At 42.5% G+C, this 14898-nt stretch overlaps 2 protein-coding genes across 4 annotated transcripts; one reads left to right on the plus strand and one right to left on the minus strand.

Moving 5' to 3' along the window:
- Window positions 1-60: 60 nt before the first annotated feature.
- CTSZ (cathepsin Z) lies at window positions 61-5275 on the minus strand. The gene is made up of 6 exons (XM_075020204.1): window positions 5095-5275; window positions 4542-4705; window positions 2494-2673; window positions 1706-1856; window positions 1265-1427; window positions 61-775 (listed from the first exon to the last, which is right to left on the minus strand). Exons 1-6 carry the CDS (start codon window positions 5235-5237, stop codon window positions 662-664), a joined length of 915 nt encoding a protein of 304 aa, XP_074876305.1. The 5' UTR covers window positions 5238-5275; the 3' UTR covers window positions 61-661.
- On the plus strand, window positions 5113-14886 carry TUBB1 (tubulin beta 1 class VI). Of its 3 annotated transcripts, none has more exons than XM_075020154.1 (4): window positions 5113-5247; window positions 11341-11449; window positions 11631-11741; window positions 11875-14886. In XM_075020154.1, exons 1-4 carry the CDS (start codon window positions 5236-5238, stop codon window positions 12945-12947), a joined length of 1305 nt encoding a protein of 434 aa, XP_074876255.1. In that variant the 5' UTR covers window positions 5113-5235; the 3' UTR covers window positions 12948-14886. The 3 variants fall into 3 exon arrangements, with proteins under 3 accessions (XP_074876255.1, XP_074876264.1, XP_074876245.1); XM_075020163.1 differs by lacking the exon at window positions 5113-5247 and adding an exon at window positions 7385-7462; XM_075020144.1 differs by lacking the exon at window positions 5113-5247 and adding an exon at window positions 9421-9677.
- The last annotated feature ends 12 nt before the right edge of the window (window positions 14887-14898 follow it).

Here is a 14898-nt window from a genome sequence, read left to right on the forward strand (position 1 = left end):
AATGGCACAGCCAATCACATATTAAAGCAAGGAATGTGAGTAAAGACAAGACTAAATAACTAAGAAGCTTTTAGACTTTATTGTTTGATCAATGTAATTCCTGTTACATCATTTTAGTTGGATAAAAGCAAGTGCATTATATGATACTTCCAACAACACTGTTTCACCAGAAGGCCAAGGAAACAACAGGGGATTTAGTTTTTTAATATATCGTCTCTAGACTTAGCTTTGTTTTTCATCTGCATCACTGTGAGATGGTATTTGCTTGATATTGTCAGAGAATTTAATATAAGCTCTAGACCCAAATATTGAGTATACTTTTTCCTTCCCGGTATGTCTACGTAATTTGTATTTAAAAATATACAGAGATTTACATACACAGTTCCTGTGATTAAGTCAATACAATTTAAATACCATGCATCAAGGCAGACAACTTTCTCATGAGTAAATTACTCTAAGTTGTAAATAATTATATAAAGGCAGCTCTGTATTTATTTTACTCTGAAGACATTGTGTGTTGCTATCTGGGCTAATTTTGCAGAGCTGCCTGATGGTGTTGAACTGTAAAAGAGTTTGACTACTATTCTTTAAACAGAAAAAGGTTGTGCTGGGAAGCTTCCAAACAAAGCAGTTCCTAAACAGAAAGATGTATAATATAGAATCAAGGAACTACAGCATCTCCATATGCACAGTCTTCTTCAATAGCAAGATTGTACTCTGCTCCTCTTCCACCCTTATATGCACTTGTCACAATTCTCAGCCACCCTCTTTCACCCTGTAAAGAATCAATTTGTATTGTGAATTAGAAAACATAACTATAGAAAATGTATGCTATTGAGTCTGTTCTGTCTTCTAAGTATGAATGATTTGTAAGTGAATCTAGGAATTCCCTCAAGATGAAGTGTAACACTGGGTTCTCAGGGCAGCCTTGTTTAAATGGGCCATCTGCTTTGGTGTATTTACATCCCCCTCATCTCTTCCAGTTATGTGACTTGATTTTTGCCTACAACTAACAGTAACTAACAGTTGCCCGTAACAGGAGCTGCATGTCCACAGAAGGGTAGCATTTGGGATTGAGTTGACATTAGTCAAGTAACTTTGGCTGAATATCCCTGTCTTCATTTTTTAATTGCTAGTCTAGTTCAAAGAAAGTTTTACTTTTCCTATCCACACGCTAGCTTTGCAGCTTCCTGTTTGCAAGTAAGAAAACCCACCTTTCCTCTAAAGTCATTCTGCAAATATGTTTGTTCCCATGTTTCCTTACCCAGGGTTCACCCCATGAGTTACGAACAATCCAGTATTCTGTTCCATTTTCTACGCCCCAGCCAGCCACAGATACAATGTGATTCACCACAGGTGAGGTGTTGTACTCTGTATAAAGTCCTCCAGTGTAAGCATCCAACTTTTCAGTAGCCATTATGCCACAGCTGTAATAAAATAGAGAAAGCATTTTTTTTTTGTACAAGGAGATCAGGGCAGGGGCCTGGCTAAAAAACAATTGGTTTTTTTTGCATTTTGACTTCAGAGCTTAATTTATCCACAAGCAAGCTAAAGTCTGCATATTAGTGCAGAGCTGCTAACATATGCTGGAGTAGAGAAGTACACTTCAGTCATTAGACTGAGTTTCAAGTATTTCAATCCCAATATTACTAGTAGATAAACATTTTCTTTTTTACCATTCAAGATTTTATTTTTTTTTTTTTACCTAATTGGTCCATTAGTATAGATTTCTGCCATCATTTTTTCTCTTCCACTGACAGACCCATAGTCAGCAACTTTCCAGAGAGTGTAGTTCTTTATCACATGGCATTCTCCAAAAGTGACACAAGTTCCACACTGGTTAAACTTCTTACACTCTACAAAACAAAAGTGAGATTATCACTGCAAGAGAATGCTTTTCTTCAAGTGAATTAATGATAATGACACTACGCTTTTTTTCCTTTTAACTTATTTGAAGCAGATATTAATACTGTCTCTGGTGAATTAAATTCTTTTCTGGAAGCCACATTTAAAAAGTCCCTAAAATCACTAGTTACTATTCTTTACTTCGTAGGCATAAGTGCTTTGAGGAGAAAGTGTTTCAGATGTGCTTCTGTATAGATACAGAAACTATTCCAGTCATACATGACCAGACAAAGGTTACATTTCTCCTTTGTTTAGCTTGAAGTGACACTTGTAAATATTTTGGTACATTAGAGATTGTATATCAGACACTTAGGAGATTAAGTTAAAACAACTTAGCTGTGCAAACTTGTCTGGGCATGATTTAATGCTTTGCTATCTGGCTAGAGTAGAGAGACACAGAGAGGCCTGCAAAGAAAACCTGTTCTGTCAGTCAAACAGCAGGTATTACACAGAAAGGCACAAAACAGTATACTGAAAACCCAAGAAACTGTCTTTTTTTATATATATTTTTATATATATATATATATATAAAAAAAAATCTGCTAAACCTGGGATGAAGCCTTACAGCAAACCAAATAGGCATCATACTTTGATCCTTAGCTTGGTAGTTGTTGCAGGTCTCGTCTGGAATGCCATGGTCATGGGCATACATCCAAACACCTGAGTGGTCTCCACCTTCGCAGGATCCTGCATCAGCACAGTCAATCACATTCTGAACAGAGAGGTAGGCAGAAGGCCATGCACCTTTTCTCTTTATGTTGATTCGATCTGTAAGGATAAGAAAGTGGGTTTTGTTAGTGGAATATGTGGGTGGCTATACATTGCAACTAGTGTTAAAACTGTCTCTCTTTCATTGAACTTGTAACTGTTTGCAGGCAACAGTACTTGTGGTTGGAAAATCCTCTACTGTTGACAGTGAGGCACATAGCATGACCTAACTCAAACCAACAGGCTGAGTTATTATTGTGGGTTTCCATTAGAAGTTTTTTCCATTAAAAATTCAGAACTGTGCAGATAAGATCTGTTTAAAGCCTTGAAGTGCTCTAGATCTCTTTTAATTCAAGTCACAGCTTCTGAAAACTTCCACATCTGTTTCCTGTCTTTGACAGCAAAGAGTTTTCAAACACACATTGTAAAACTAGCTCTCACTAGCCTCTTTTACAGGAGTAAAGACTTATGTATAAACCCATGCAGAGAGTATAAGCCCATGCAGCCGAGGTCTGGCTCCGAGAGTCTTCACAAACTTAAAGCAACGAGAAGCTTTCGGAAGTATATCCTCACTGTTACGTCAACATCTCACTGTTACCCTGCCATCTCAGACAGGCATCACCATCCTGCTGCCTTATTTTGTCAGAAACAACTAGCTTACTTGGCAAAAAAGCATCCCGATGAGTATTTATAAACTGCTTCTCACAGTGCATTAGCAATCTTGTCTGATGCCACTGTAGTGCTTTTAATCCTATTAGTACTAACAACATTCAGCTATATTTGACAGAACTGGGCAGCATTATCCCAGCCTACTCTTCCAGCAACAAGACAGGGAATGAATGCTTTAACTATTCACAGCAGTTAAGAAAAAAAATCCTGATTTTTTAAAACCAACTTTTTATATAACTTAAAGATGCACATACCGGTATACTACATACAAAATTAAGTTTTAACTGAAGCTATGCAATTAAGAAGTTGCTGTATTTTATCTGTCCTAGTACTTCACTACATCATGGCAGGTTTCATACGTTGTCTGTATTCTTGTACTGCTTAAGAACGGATCCTTTGTGACTCATGGTGCTTGCTCACACCTGTCTTGTCTTCCCATTTCTGCACAATTTCCTCTCTTTCTCCTTGAAAGTTAAGCCTCTTGCAGCCTCCCTCTGCAAACAGTACTTCTGCAGCATGTTACTGTTGCATGCAAATCATCATGTACTCCCTCTAGGGAAAATACTTCTCCCAACTAAAGCAAACCCCTACCTCCCTTTTTCCCAAGAAGGTGGCTGATTGATCGGTATCTGCTGAAACTAGATTGGTCTGTATGCTGTGGTAGTCAGTTCATTTGAGTGAGAGGGCTCTTCAAGCTGATACACTGTGGGCCCTTCCCACAAGAGGCAACTTCTTTCGTTTCCTCATGTCCAGGCATTGCTGGAGCAGCCCCTTGCTGCTGTAGATGTAGTGTGGCAGGCTGAGGTACCAAAAAAGGGAAGGAGACAAAATAACTGCTTTTGCATCTGCTGCTACCATCACCGCACCTCCAAGAAGAGGGGCGGAAACCCCAGTTCTTATCCCAGGCCCTAAACAGCGGTTTGGCAGGGGCTATGCATGAGTTCCTTCTGCAAACAGCTTTTTAACCATGCCAGCGTTTGCCCCTCGCACAATTCCGAGAGGGTGGGGACAGCTCTCTCTGGTTGCTTTCTTTATTGAAACCAAACCTCCTTGCCTTCAGCTTGGGAATTCCCACTGTTCCTGGTGCATTCCCAAACGTCTCGGCCTCGGTTCTTGCCGCCATTAGTCACTAACTTGGCACCTCGTCTTTATACCAGCTATTTTGCAAGCTGAAGATAAAACTTCCTTTGCTTACCAAAACCCATGTATATCGCTGGGGGCAACCAGCTCGGCGGGTGAGCAGGCAGCACCCAGCATACCTGCTAAAGCGCTGGTGCTGCCGTGGGCCCAGCAGGACCCGCAGTACTGGGGGATGTGCTGGTTCCGAGTGGTGCTGGCGTAATTGACGCCGTTCACGTTCCTCCAGTCCCAGCTCTGGGGCAGCGCGGAGACGTCCAGGTACTCGTGCGGGCGGGGGTAGGTCCTGGGGGGGAGGCAAAAAGAAGGAACGAGCTCCCTTGCTGGCCAGGCCTGTATTTTCAGGCAAATTAGGGGATTTTTTGGAAAAAAAAAAAAAAAAAAAAAAAACAAAAAAACAAAAACCAACTCCGCTTTCACGGAGTTTCGTAACGAGGCTGCGAGTGTCCAGCGAGCGGCGCGGGTCACGTGACGGCGGGCAGCGTGACCGGCCTCGTGACCGCCGCTGCGCCCCGCGCGACCCCCCTCCCACAAGACACCCCCCCTTTCCCCTTCCCTCCCCCCCCCCCCCGGGGGTCCAGGGCCGCCCCGGGGACCAGACCCCATCCCCGTCCCCGGTGACCGGGCGATGCCGGGTTTGCAAAACCCCCGTGCAGGCGGGGGCCGAGCCCTCACCTCAGTCCGGGAGCCTTGCGCGGAGCCGGCTTGTAGCAGCGCTGCCCTTCCCTGAAGTAGAGGCCGGCGCGGGCGGGGGGGCAGAGGCAGCCCCAGAGCAGGAGGAGGAGGAGGGATGCGGGACGCCGGCACAGCTCGGCCATGCTGGGAGAGGTACCACCTCCTTCCACGGCGCCGGCATTTAAGGGGGGGGGGGGGGGGGAAGGCGGTGCCGGCGGGCGGGGCGCTGGGGGCGGCACGGAACGGCACGGCACGGCGTGGTCGGGGGACGCGGAGCTTCCCCCGTCCTCGTTCCTTGGGGTTTTTTATCACCGTCTGTCCGCTGGAAGCGGAGCTAGCGCCAGGTGCGGCGTGCGCCTCGCGGGGTCCTTCCTAATGACGGCTGGTTCGTTTTTTGGGGGGGTAAGAAGTAAAAGTAGTGAGAGACCTGAAATCGCGGTGTTCGCCCTCCCTGCTCTCGGGCCGTGAAGGGCGCAGCAGCACCCACTCCACGGGCAGTGGAGTCTCCATCTCATGCTCAAACATGAAGCGATTTTGATCACACCCCCCCCCCCAAAAAAAAACCCCAAACCTAATAGGAAAATCCATTTAAATACTGTGCTGATTCAATATATGCGGTTGCTCTCAACACAGGGGTTGTGAAAGAGGGCTTGTGTGGGGGACAGACGCAGACCCTGCGTGGCTGGGTGCGGGTTCCTTTACCTTTGGCCTAATGCATCAGCGTTGTGCAAGACTGTGCAATTGCACAGAGCAGGCAGGCTGGGGGGGGGGGGTTTGTTTGGTTGGGTTTTTTCGCTAATCGCACGTTTTTAATTTCTCAAGACCTTTTGTGCTACAATTTACAAAAGGAATACAGACCTGTGTCCACTTTTAGGCTATGCTTTAGGGTTCAGAACATTTGAAGATTATGATCTGCTACAAGATTTAGTCAATAGTAAAAATAGTTTCCTAATTCTCCTGCAGAAAGTTTAAGTATCTGTGTGAGTGGACTACCAGTCTCTTTTCCTTATGTTGCCTAGGGCTTTCATGCTTGGTAAACAGGTTTAGTAAACCACAGCCAGTTCTTCCCTCGTAGCTTTTCTTCCTTAGCTCTCAGCACTTTCTATAAGAGGCATGAGGTTTATTAGCTCCACATTATGAATAGAGAAACTGAGGCACTGAGAACCAATGCAACAAAAGGAACAGCAGAGCAAGAACTGAGCCTGACTTCTGTGCAGTTGACCTTTTCGGCAATTCATCAAGTGACCCGAACTGAACAGTAAATGCAGTTGTGGCGGTAGGGTCCAGGGTAAGGGCACTACCCAGCAGATAAATTCGCATGCTGCAAGCCCCAAGTTTTTGCCGGGTCATAGACCTGCAGCGTGGGAAAGGTAACGAGCCACTCGGTTGTGCACTCCAATTGTACCAAAACCTATTTGTTTAAACGTATGGGGCTCATTACACTGATGATAACTTAGAGTAGGCAGTCCTGCCTTATTTCCTTTGGACCACCTGCCAGAGGGAGGCAGTCTTTAAATAATTTTTCTTACTAACAGAAATGAAAATGTGAAGTAGGTAGTCTTTATTGCCTGTTGAATGCAACGGGTTTTGGTAGCATTCCTAAGGATGAAGTAGCTAGCACAGATTAGTTGAGACTAGCATCAGCTCGCCTGATAGCCATTCACAGATCTCTCTGAAATTATGTGGTGGCCTGTAGCCAGGCTTATCTCAACTTGAATAGGCTTTCTTCTCAACAATCTTCACTGCTACTGTGAAAAGCTAGTTCCTTCAAAACAAACCATATTAAGAAAAAGTATCCCAGAACGCCTCCCTGCACATGCTAGTGGGTACTGTGGTTGCACTAAAAAAACCCCCAAAAACCCCAAGAAAAACAGAAACAAAAAAAACCCCAGTAACCAAAAAAACCTGGCTTGTTTGTGGTCTTAGCTTACACCCATCACCAGGGCTTTGATATCTAGGGCCCACCCCGAAGGCAATGGAAGCAGTGGGCAGCCTGATAATAAACACAGCAGGACAGGCTGGTAATAGCTGTGCCCAATGCCAGGCTGCTCCTAATCTCCGCGGTGCCAAAAGTCCCTCAAAGCCAACCCTTCCGCCACCGTCTGCTCTTTCTCTGGTGACGCTGACACCGCTAATCTGCAATAGCACATGTTCAATGGCTGCGCCTGGGAAGCGTGCTCGGGCAGTTAAGAGGCTTGAGGTTTCTCAGAGCTGAGGAATGACAGGCCTGCAAACAAAATCTACATAGAAACAGGCTTTTCATGTACCAGGTTTGGTATAAAGACAGACTTGGAGGTTCACAGAAATGCAACTGGGGAGCAGAGGGAAAAGAGGCCCAAAACAACCTCTGCTTCACAAAGCACCTCAGGTACTTTGTGTCACGTGCCATCATTTTTAAGACTCTGTAAGGAAGTGATTCAGAAGAGGCACATGATTCCAGGGAGCTATTTTTAGCAAGAGAAAAACCAATGTTAAGTGATTGCATATTTCTTTCACTTCCTTTTTTAAAAAAAATTTATTTATTTATTTATTTTGCATGTGAAATGCTCTCAGTAAGTATATTGCTGAAATTATTTTGCTAGATTTTTTGGACAGTGAATTAGCCTCTTCATAAGTTGTGGCTATTTTAGATTAATACATGGCATATTATAAGTAGTATTTATTTAGTATTAGTAGCTCTCTGGCACACTGTGTCAATGCAGCTCCCATTCAGAATGCAGCAATTGAATATACAACTAAGAATTGCACTATTACTTTTAGCTGAGCATTGTTGGAGAAAACAAATATGGAATGTGCATGAATAAAATGAAATTTGCTTTCAAAGTGAATGTCCAAATAACCTTTCCAGAATTTTGTCTTAGGAAATTGTAGAAGATATCCACTGCCATGGTAGAAAATATCTACAATGTGGCAATGGAACATAACTGTTATGTTGTCTTGCTGAGTAAACTAAACTGTTTAGAGAATACTTATTTTTTGGAAAATGATAAAACTAATGTGTTTTAAGGAAACAAAATTAATCGACCTGAATTTAAAGTCTTGCTTTTATTGCTCCCTACCAAGGATAGCTCATAGCTTGGCAGAGGATGACAGAATGTTTGCTAGCTGCTTTTTTGCAATGCACTTCTGGTGCTAAACTTTGTCTTAGGAGCAGTTGTCTGTTCCTCCGTTGGCCAGTGGAAGAAGTGGAAATCATCTGTGGTGGGGAAGTCTGGAATAAGCTGATTTTTCTTTTGGAACAATATGGAAGGTCAGAGATTCCTTATCTCTAGCAACCCATAAAGTGGTAAAGTAGTTACTTTCAATGAGTCAAGTCCTTCCACTGTCATCTTTTCATACAAAACAGCTTAAGGTGCTTTCCTAATTATAGTTCTTGCAAAGCACTGACAGTCCTCTGACATGTAATAAAACTACTATAAGCTTCCAGAAGACAGTCCATTCTGGGCTTCTGTCGCTCAGTGATATTAGTCCTGTTTATCAGCAGGCAACATGACTGTGTTACATTTTGCTCAGCCTTGCATCGTTTCCTTTAATGCAGTGAAACATTTCACACAGTGAGTGTTATAGTTAACTTAAGTGGAACTGGGTTTTCACCTCTAGCATTTTCCTGGCAAGTTCTGGAATACTACATCTCAGATATAAGAAAATAAGAAATATAAGAAATACTATATTTCTTAATGGCAGGAAAGGAGGAGAGAGAGAGAAAAGAGAAGGGAGAGAGAGAGAAAGCATCTGTGCAAGTTAGTCACAAGTTGATTCAGATTTTAGTTTGGCTGAAATTGATGAATTCTTATTAAATGTTTAAAGAACATATATCACTGAGAGTGCAATTTTATACTGATGTTTTACAAAGTATTTTTTTGTTACTGATCCTGTCTGTACCCCTCTGTCATGCAGTTAGATACTGAGAATGATGCTTATTAGTGAAGTGCAAGTTTGCCTGGCAATGCGCTGAATGTCGTGATTATAGGAGGGTACTGCTCAAAAGTTGTTACTGTTCTTATTATGGATGTTGTCCCGTATGACATATATGATGGTAAAATTTAAATTAGGTGTCAGAAACACATGTACTTAATAGATTAAGATCACTCAGTTTTGGCTATAATCTCTATATATGCATATATATTTATTTGTACATATATTATGTATAAAATAATGAAAAACAAATACAGTGTGCACAGATGTTCATGAATCACACTGTTTGCTGCACAGAGAACTGGAATTAATTGTAAGGGAGTGCATGTGACAGTTTTCTTTTCCATGCCACTCCGTAACGTACCTGTGCTCTTGTACCCTGTACACAGGCAGTGAATAGGCACTTTGCCTCCTTGTGAAATGCTTTGGTGAGCAGCCTGAGGAGCTGGCTACTCCCCTTGCTGAGTGACAGTCCCCCCAGTATAAAAAGGCCCCTTGGGGCGGACTGCACTGGGTGGAGCTGATACAGCAGCAGAAAGAGGGCTTGTTCTGGGGACTGCAGCTAGAAAACCTGTTAGGTTGTAGCCACCAACAGGTCTAAGCTACACAAAATGCGTGAAATTGTGCATCTTCAGATTGGCCAGTGTGGGAACCAAATTGGAGCTAAGGTAAGGTCTCTTTTCAGTATTGGTCATTAGTAGTTAAGTGCTATCAGTGGTAGCAGGTCAAACATCGTTAACAGATGGGGACTTTTGGGGAGAACTATTACTTTGTCAACTCAACAGTAGGATGCATGGCACATTAGCAGTGAATATGAGTATTTTAATATGAAAGTCATAAGATGGGCTTGTTCCTTGTGCAGAGGTTAATGTTAAGTCTGTTAAAGAATGAAACATCTGCAATAACTATGGCACAGTGATTATAAGTGCTCCAGAGCATTCCTGCTGGGACTCATATTCTCAGGGGCACTAACGTAGTCTGCAAAATACTGGGACAAGTGAAGGACCAGTAATTCCAGGGCTGCGAAATCGTGATGCAAGTACTTTAGTTCAGCCATATGGCAGTAACTCTGCCACATTATAATCATTAATGTGGGATTGTATTAGTCAACAGAATGACCTGTGCTATCAGTGACCGACTAGGTTTTTCTAAGAGTGGCATAAAGTGTAGTTAAGGATTTCTGCCTAACTGGCCTCCTGCGAGAGGTCGTCATGTCATTTGGAGTATTTTTGTGTAGTTAAAACACTGGTATGCTATTGCTTTGAGAGAAGTTGCTCATTGCTGACTTTGTGTGCTAGGAGAAAAAAACACATTGATTTTGCTGTGTGATGGGCTTTTTTTTTTACTGTTAAGTAGGAAGTTGTCAAAAATAGTATCATCTGGGTTAATTTGGGGCTGAGAGGTCTTTGAAGATAATAGCTTTGAAGATACTAGCTGAAGGATTGTTCCCTTGTGTTCTTCCTCCATTTCTTGCTCCCACAAACCTCACCTTGATTCCTTTTATTGGAACATGAAGCTGTGGATGGCCAGGGAATGTTATGTTAGACCCAGACTGAATGCAGCCAGTGTGATAGTTAAAGAGCTGTATTTTTTTTCTGTTGGCTTTGACCTGGAAACGGCTTATGTCTAATAAGACCTGTAGAAAAGCGGGCACACACACACATCCCATGCGCGTGTTGGCAATGGTCTATTTCTACACTCAAAACAAGACTGAATGCTAAACCAGGACACCTTTAAAATTAGAATAGCCTGGTCATTATAGTGGGTGGGTGTGTCTACATTAACACCGCTGTGGCTGCTGCCTAGATAAGAGCCCCAGCACAAGACATCCATATGAATGTCAAGATAGGGCACTTAGGACCAACATCTGTTTGTGGAAAGCATTGCTCACATACAAATTTGTCTGAGCCAGCTTTGCCATGCCACAGTCCCACTTGTGCATGACAGGCCTCAAAGCAGCCCTCCCCAATCCACACAACCCCCCGACATTTTTGTTAAGCTCATACCAACTAGTACCTGTGTTATTTAAGCTAATACCAATTTTCCTTTACTATGAAGGGAGCAAATTGAGGGCCTCCACCTATTAGTGCATGAGTGATAGTTAAGAAGCATAAATGGTCTACTAAACTTTTCCCTTGACCTTATTAGGGGAGGGGGGAGAGGAGGATCCCTGCTCGATCTAATATGTAAATGGCAAAACACCCCCCACATCAGGCCCAGTTCCCACTTTATGTGCAGTCAGGCATAAGCGCAGCAGAGCTGGTGCTGAACACGTTGTGCTGAAAAAAAAATAAATCTTTGTGAGTGTACTGAACCTCTTTCCTTTTCCAGTTCTGGGAGGTGATAAGTGACGAACATGGAATTGACATCGCTGGGAACTACCGTGGGGATGCATCACTGCAGCTTGAGAGAATTAACGTGTACTTCAATGAGGCTTACTGTAAGTGCTCAGCTCTGTTGGCAGAGCAATTTGCGGAGCCAACATGAAGGTTAAAATAAGTAATTAAGAGAAAAAATATCCCCAGATCACTATAGGTGGGTTGGATTTTTCAGAGTAGATTATAAGGCTGTCTTTTTGACTTCTAACAGTAACTGTTCGCATTCATTTTCTTTTGTCCTAGCCCATAAATATGTGCCCCGTTCTATCTTGGTGGACCTGGAACCTGGTACAATGGACAGTGTACGGTCTAGCAAAATAGGCCCACTCTTTCGACCTGACAATTTTATTCATGGTATGTACATCATGCTGTCAGCAAACTAACTAGAGTCAACTGCCCCAAAACAGCCTTTTAACTCCCATCTTTGTAGCCTTTAAAAATTCTCTTGTTAACTTTGTGGCTGTTCTTTCTGTAATTATGTTTACAGGTAATTCAGGTGCTGGAAACAACTGGGCAAAGGGCCATTACACAGAAGGCGCTGAACTGATTGAAAACGTCATGGATGTGGTCAGGAATGAGTGTGAGAGCTGTGACTGCCTTCAGGGCTTCCAGCTCATCCATTCGCTTGGTGGTGGTACAGGCTCAGGCATGGGCACGCTCCTCATCAACAAAATCAGAGAAGAATATCCCGACAGGATTATGAACACTTTCAGCGTTGTCCCTTCACCCAAAGTATCTGACACGGTCGTAGAGCCGTATAATGCCATCCTCTCCATCCATCAACTGATAGAGAATACAGATGAAACCTTTTGCATTGACAATGAAGCTCTATACGATATATGTTTTAGAACTTTAAAGCTCACCAATCCTACCTACGGTGACCTCAACCACTTAGTGTCCCTAACGATGAGTGGCGTCACAACGTCACTCCGTTTTCCTGGTCAACTGAATGCAGACCTGAGGAAGCTGGCTGTTAACATGGTGCCCTTTCCTCGCCTGCATTTCTTTATGCCAGGCTTTGCTCCACTGACAGCTCGAGGTAGCCAACAGTACAGAGCGCTCTCGGTGCCAGAGCTTACTCAACAAATGTTTGACGCACGCAACATGATGGCAGCCTGTGACCCTCGTCGTGGACGTTACTTGACCGTGGCATGCATCTTCAGAGGCAGAATGTCTACCAGAGAAGTGGATGAGCAGTTGCTGGCTGTCCAGACCAAGAATAGTTCCTACTTTGTGGAGTGGATCCCTAATAATGTCAAAGTGGCTGTGTGTGACATACCACCGCGAGGCTTAAAGATGGCAGCTACCTTTATTGGCAATAACACAGCCATTCAGGAGCTCTTCATCAGGGTTTCTGAACAGTTCTCAGCTATGTTCAGAAGAAAAGCATTTCTCCATTGGTATACTGGTGAAGGTATGGATGAGATGGAGTTTTCTGAAGCAGAAGGCAACACCAATGACCTTGTGTCCGAGTACCAACAGTACCAGGATGCCACCGCAGATGTTGAGGAATATGAAGAGGTAGAAGTGGAAGCCAACCCAGAAAAGGAAGCACTGTAAAAACAATGGTAATATAAAAAAATTCTCCGAATACGCCTGTGGACACTCACTAAAGAAAAAGCAGTAGCCATCATCTGCATACTGAAAATAACACCTTTCTTAAGAATTTTTACTCTGCATCTGGCCAAAATATATCCAGTATTACAAGACAATGCTTTTGGAATTAATAGCAGCTATGCTTTACTCTCCTAAACAACTGTTGACGCTGAATTGCTCCCAAAAAAAGAGCCACTATGAAGACAAGATGTCTCGTAACAGCCTTTCTTGTAAATGTATTCACTTTTAGAGTATTTTCACCCGATCCTGAATGTAATATACAGCCTCTGTGTCTGTGTATATAATCAGAATGATAAGCAACAGCAGAATATGCTATCAACTCATCAAATTTATTTATTCTCAGGTAAACACAGTCCATGTTTTGTGAACTTGTTACTGTTTTAAGAACACATGCACATCTGTGAGGCCTATAAAGGCAGTTATCTATTTTATTACACACTCCACAGACTGATGTAGGTCTGCAGACAAGTTCAGTTCCTTAAGTAAGTTGCGGGGGGGGGGGAGGGGAAAGAACATGGGGCAAAAGACTGAATATGCACATTCTTACTTTTTTTAATGTCACTTTAATAGTTCTATCACATTGCTGGCTTTTATATTATTGCAGAGCTTGTATTCATTATCATTGTGTGGTTTGTTTCTATTTCAAACTATAGAGTTATATTAGCATGGAAAGTTGTGAACATTGTGTAAAAGTTTCGGTGTGTGGGGTTTTTTTCCCCCCCATGTACTAACTACTGTAAATTTTCTTCCTATCATTCAGTACAGCAAAATGGATAGAATGGTTTGCAGCTAGTTAGATACAAGTTCAATGGCAATCACTAAATAAAAAACATATCTTGACTTCAGAAAAAAATAAATTCTTACCTTTCACAGCCATCTACTTAACACTGTATTTATAATATTCTTCAAAATAAAAATTATATACCATTCTATAAAATACTTTAATACTTGAAACATTTGATAGACAAAAATAATTTATTCTTGTAAGGACTAACTTCAAATTACATGAAAAAATTGAGCTAGTTTTATTAGAGGAGAGAGTTTATTATACTCTGAAGAAAGTAACACCTCAACAGCAGAAGCATCAACAGCAGAAGCATCTAGGTGAATGTAAGCCTGCAGCCAATTCTGCAAGCATGCTCTACTTCTTCCTGTGCAGTGGGACAGTGTCACACTTGCTGTGAAGACACACAGCAGCAGGAACACGCAAACACTTCCCCCAAACCAGTACAGCTGAAAGTATGACTTCGCCCCCCTAAACCAAGAACAGATGGAGTGTCACCCTCCATTCTTACTGTTTCCCAGTGAACGCATGTCCTTCTGCCCCCAGTAAAGTGACACAGCAGTAACAAGAAGGACAACCAATAGCTGAGCAATTAACATACGGTGCAGGGGTTTCTGTGCCTCCTTCTCCACCTCTTACAGGATGCCAGGTCTCCAACTCCCAGTTCACTGCTCAGTATTCCAGACAGCTTTGGAGATTAGATCCTGTACAGCACATTCATGGCAAAATATCCTGCTTCCAGTTTAGTCATAACCCTAAGCCTCATCAAATCAGTTTTCACTAAGTTAGTTTTGTTCTAAGCACAAATGGAAGATGAACACCATGATGACAGAGAATATTAAAGTCAACAGTGTACCACTTCCAGCAGAGAGAACCGACAGAGGTATTTTTAATTATCAAAATTATATGCCTATATTCTCTGTTGACATAGGTTTTAGTGAAGAAAAATTTTTCCAAAGTAATCATTAATCATTGAAATGAAGTAGGCAGAAAAGTTTTAAACAACAATCAAATCTCTCACTCATTTATGTACCTGAAATACCAGCATGATATCCAACGATAGGTCTGCCTTAAAAATAAACGTATGTTGCCACTGAATGGTAGTCTTCT

Source organism: Buteo buteo, chromosome 2 (genome assembly GCF_964188355.1).
Source record: "Buteo buteo chromosome 2, bButBut1.hap1.1, whole genome shotgun sequence".
In the NCBI taxonomy this organism is placed as follows: Eukaryota; Metazoa; Chordata; class Aves; order Accipitriformes; family Accipitridae; genus Buteo; species Buteo buteo.

Excerpts from the sequence above, each read along its gene's own strand:
- CTSZ (XM_075020204.1), bottom strand. The coding sequence starts at position 5,237 with ATGGCCGAGCTGTGCCGGCGTCCCGCATCCCTCCTCCTCCTCCTGCTC. Across the intron at positions 1,857-2,493 it reads CTACCAAGCTAAGGATCAAA|AGTGTAAGAAGTTTAACCAG; the intron begins GTATGATGCCTA and ends TTTGTTTTGTAG. Across the intron at positions 1,428-1,705 it reads TATACTAATGGACCAATTAG|CTGTGGCATAATGGCTACTG; the intron begins GTAAAAAAAAAA and ends ATTTTATTACAG.
- TUBB1 (XM_075020163.1), top strand. The coding sequence starts at position 7,400 with ATGCAACTGGGGAGCAGAGGGAAAAGAGGCCCAAAACAACCTCTGCTT. Across the intron at positions 11,450-11,630 it reads GTACTTCAATGAGGCTTACT|CCCATAAATATGTGCCCCGT; the intron begins GTAAGTGCTCAG and ends CTTTTGTCCTAG. Across the intron at positions 11,742-11,874 it reads ACCTGACAATTTTATTCATG|GTAATTCAGGTGCTGGAAAC; the intron begins GTATGTACATCA and ends TTATGTTTACAG.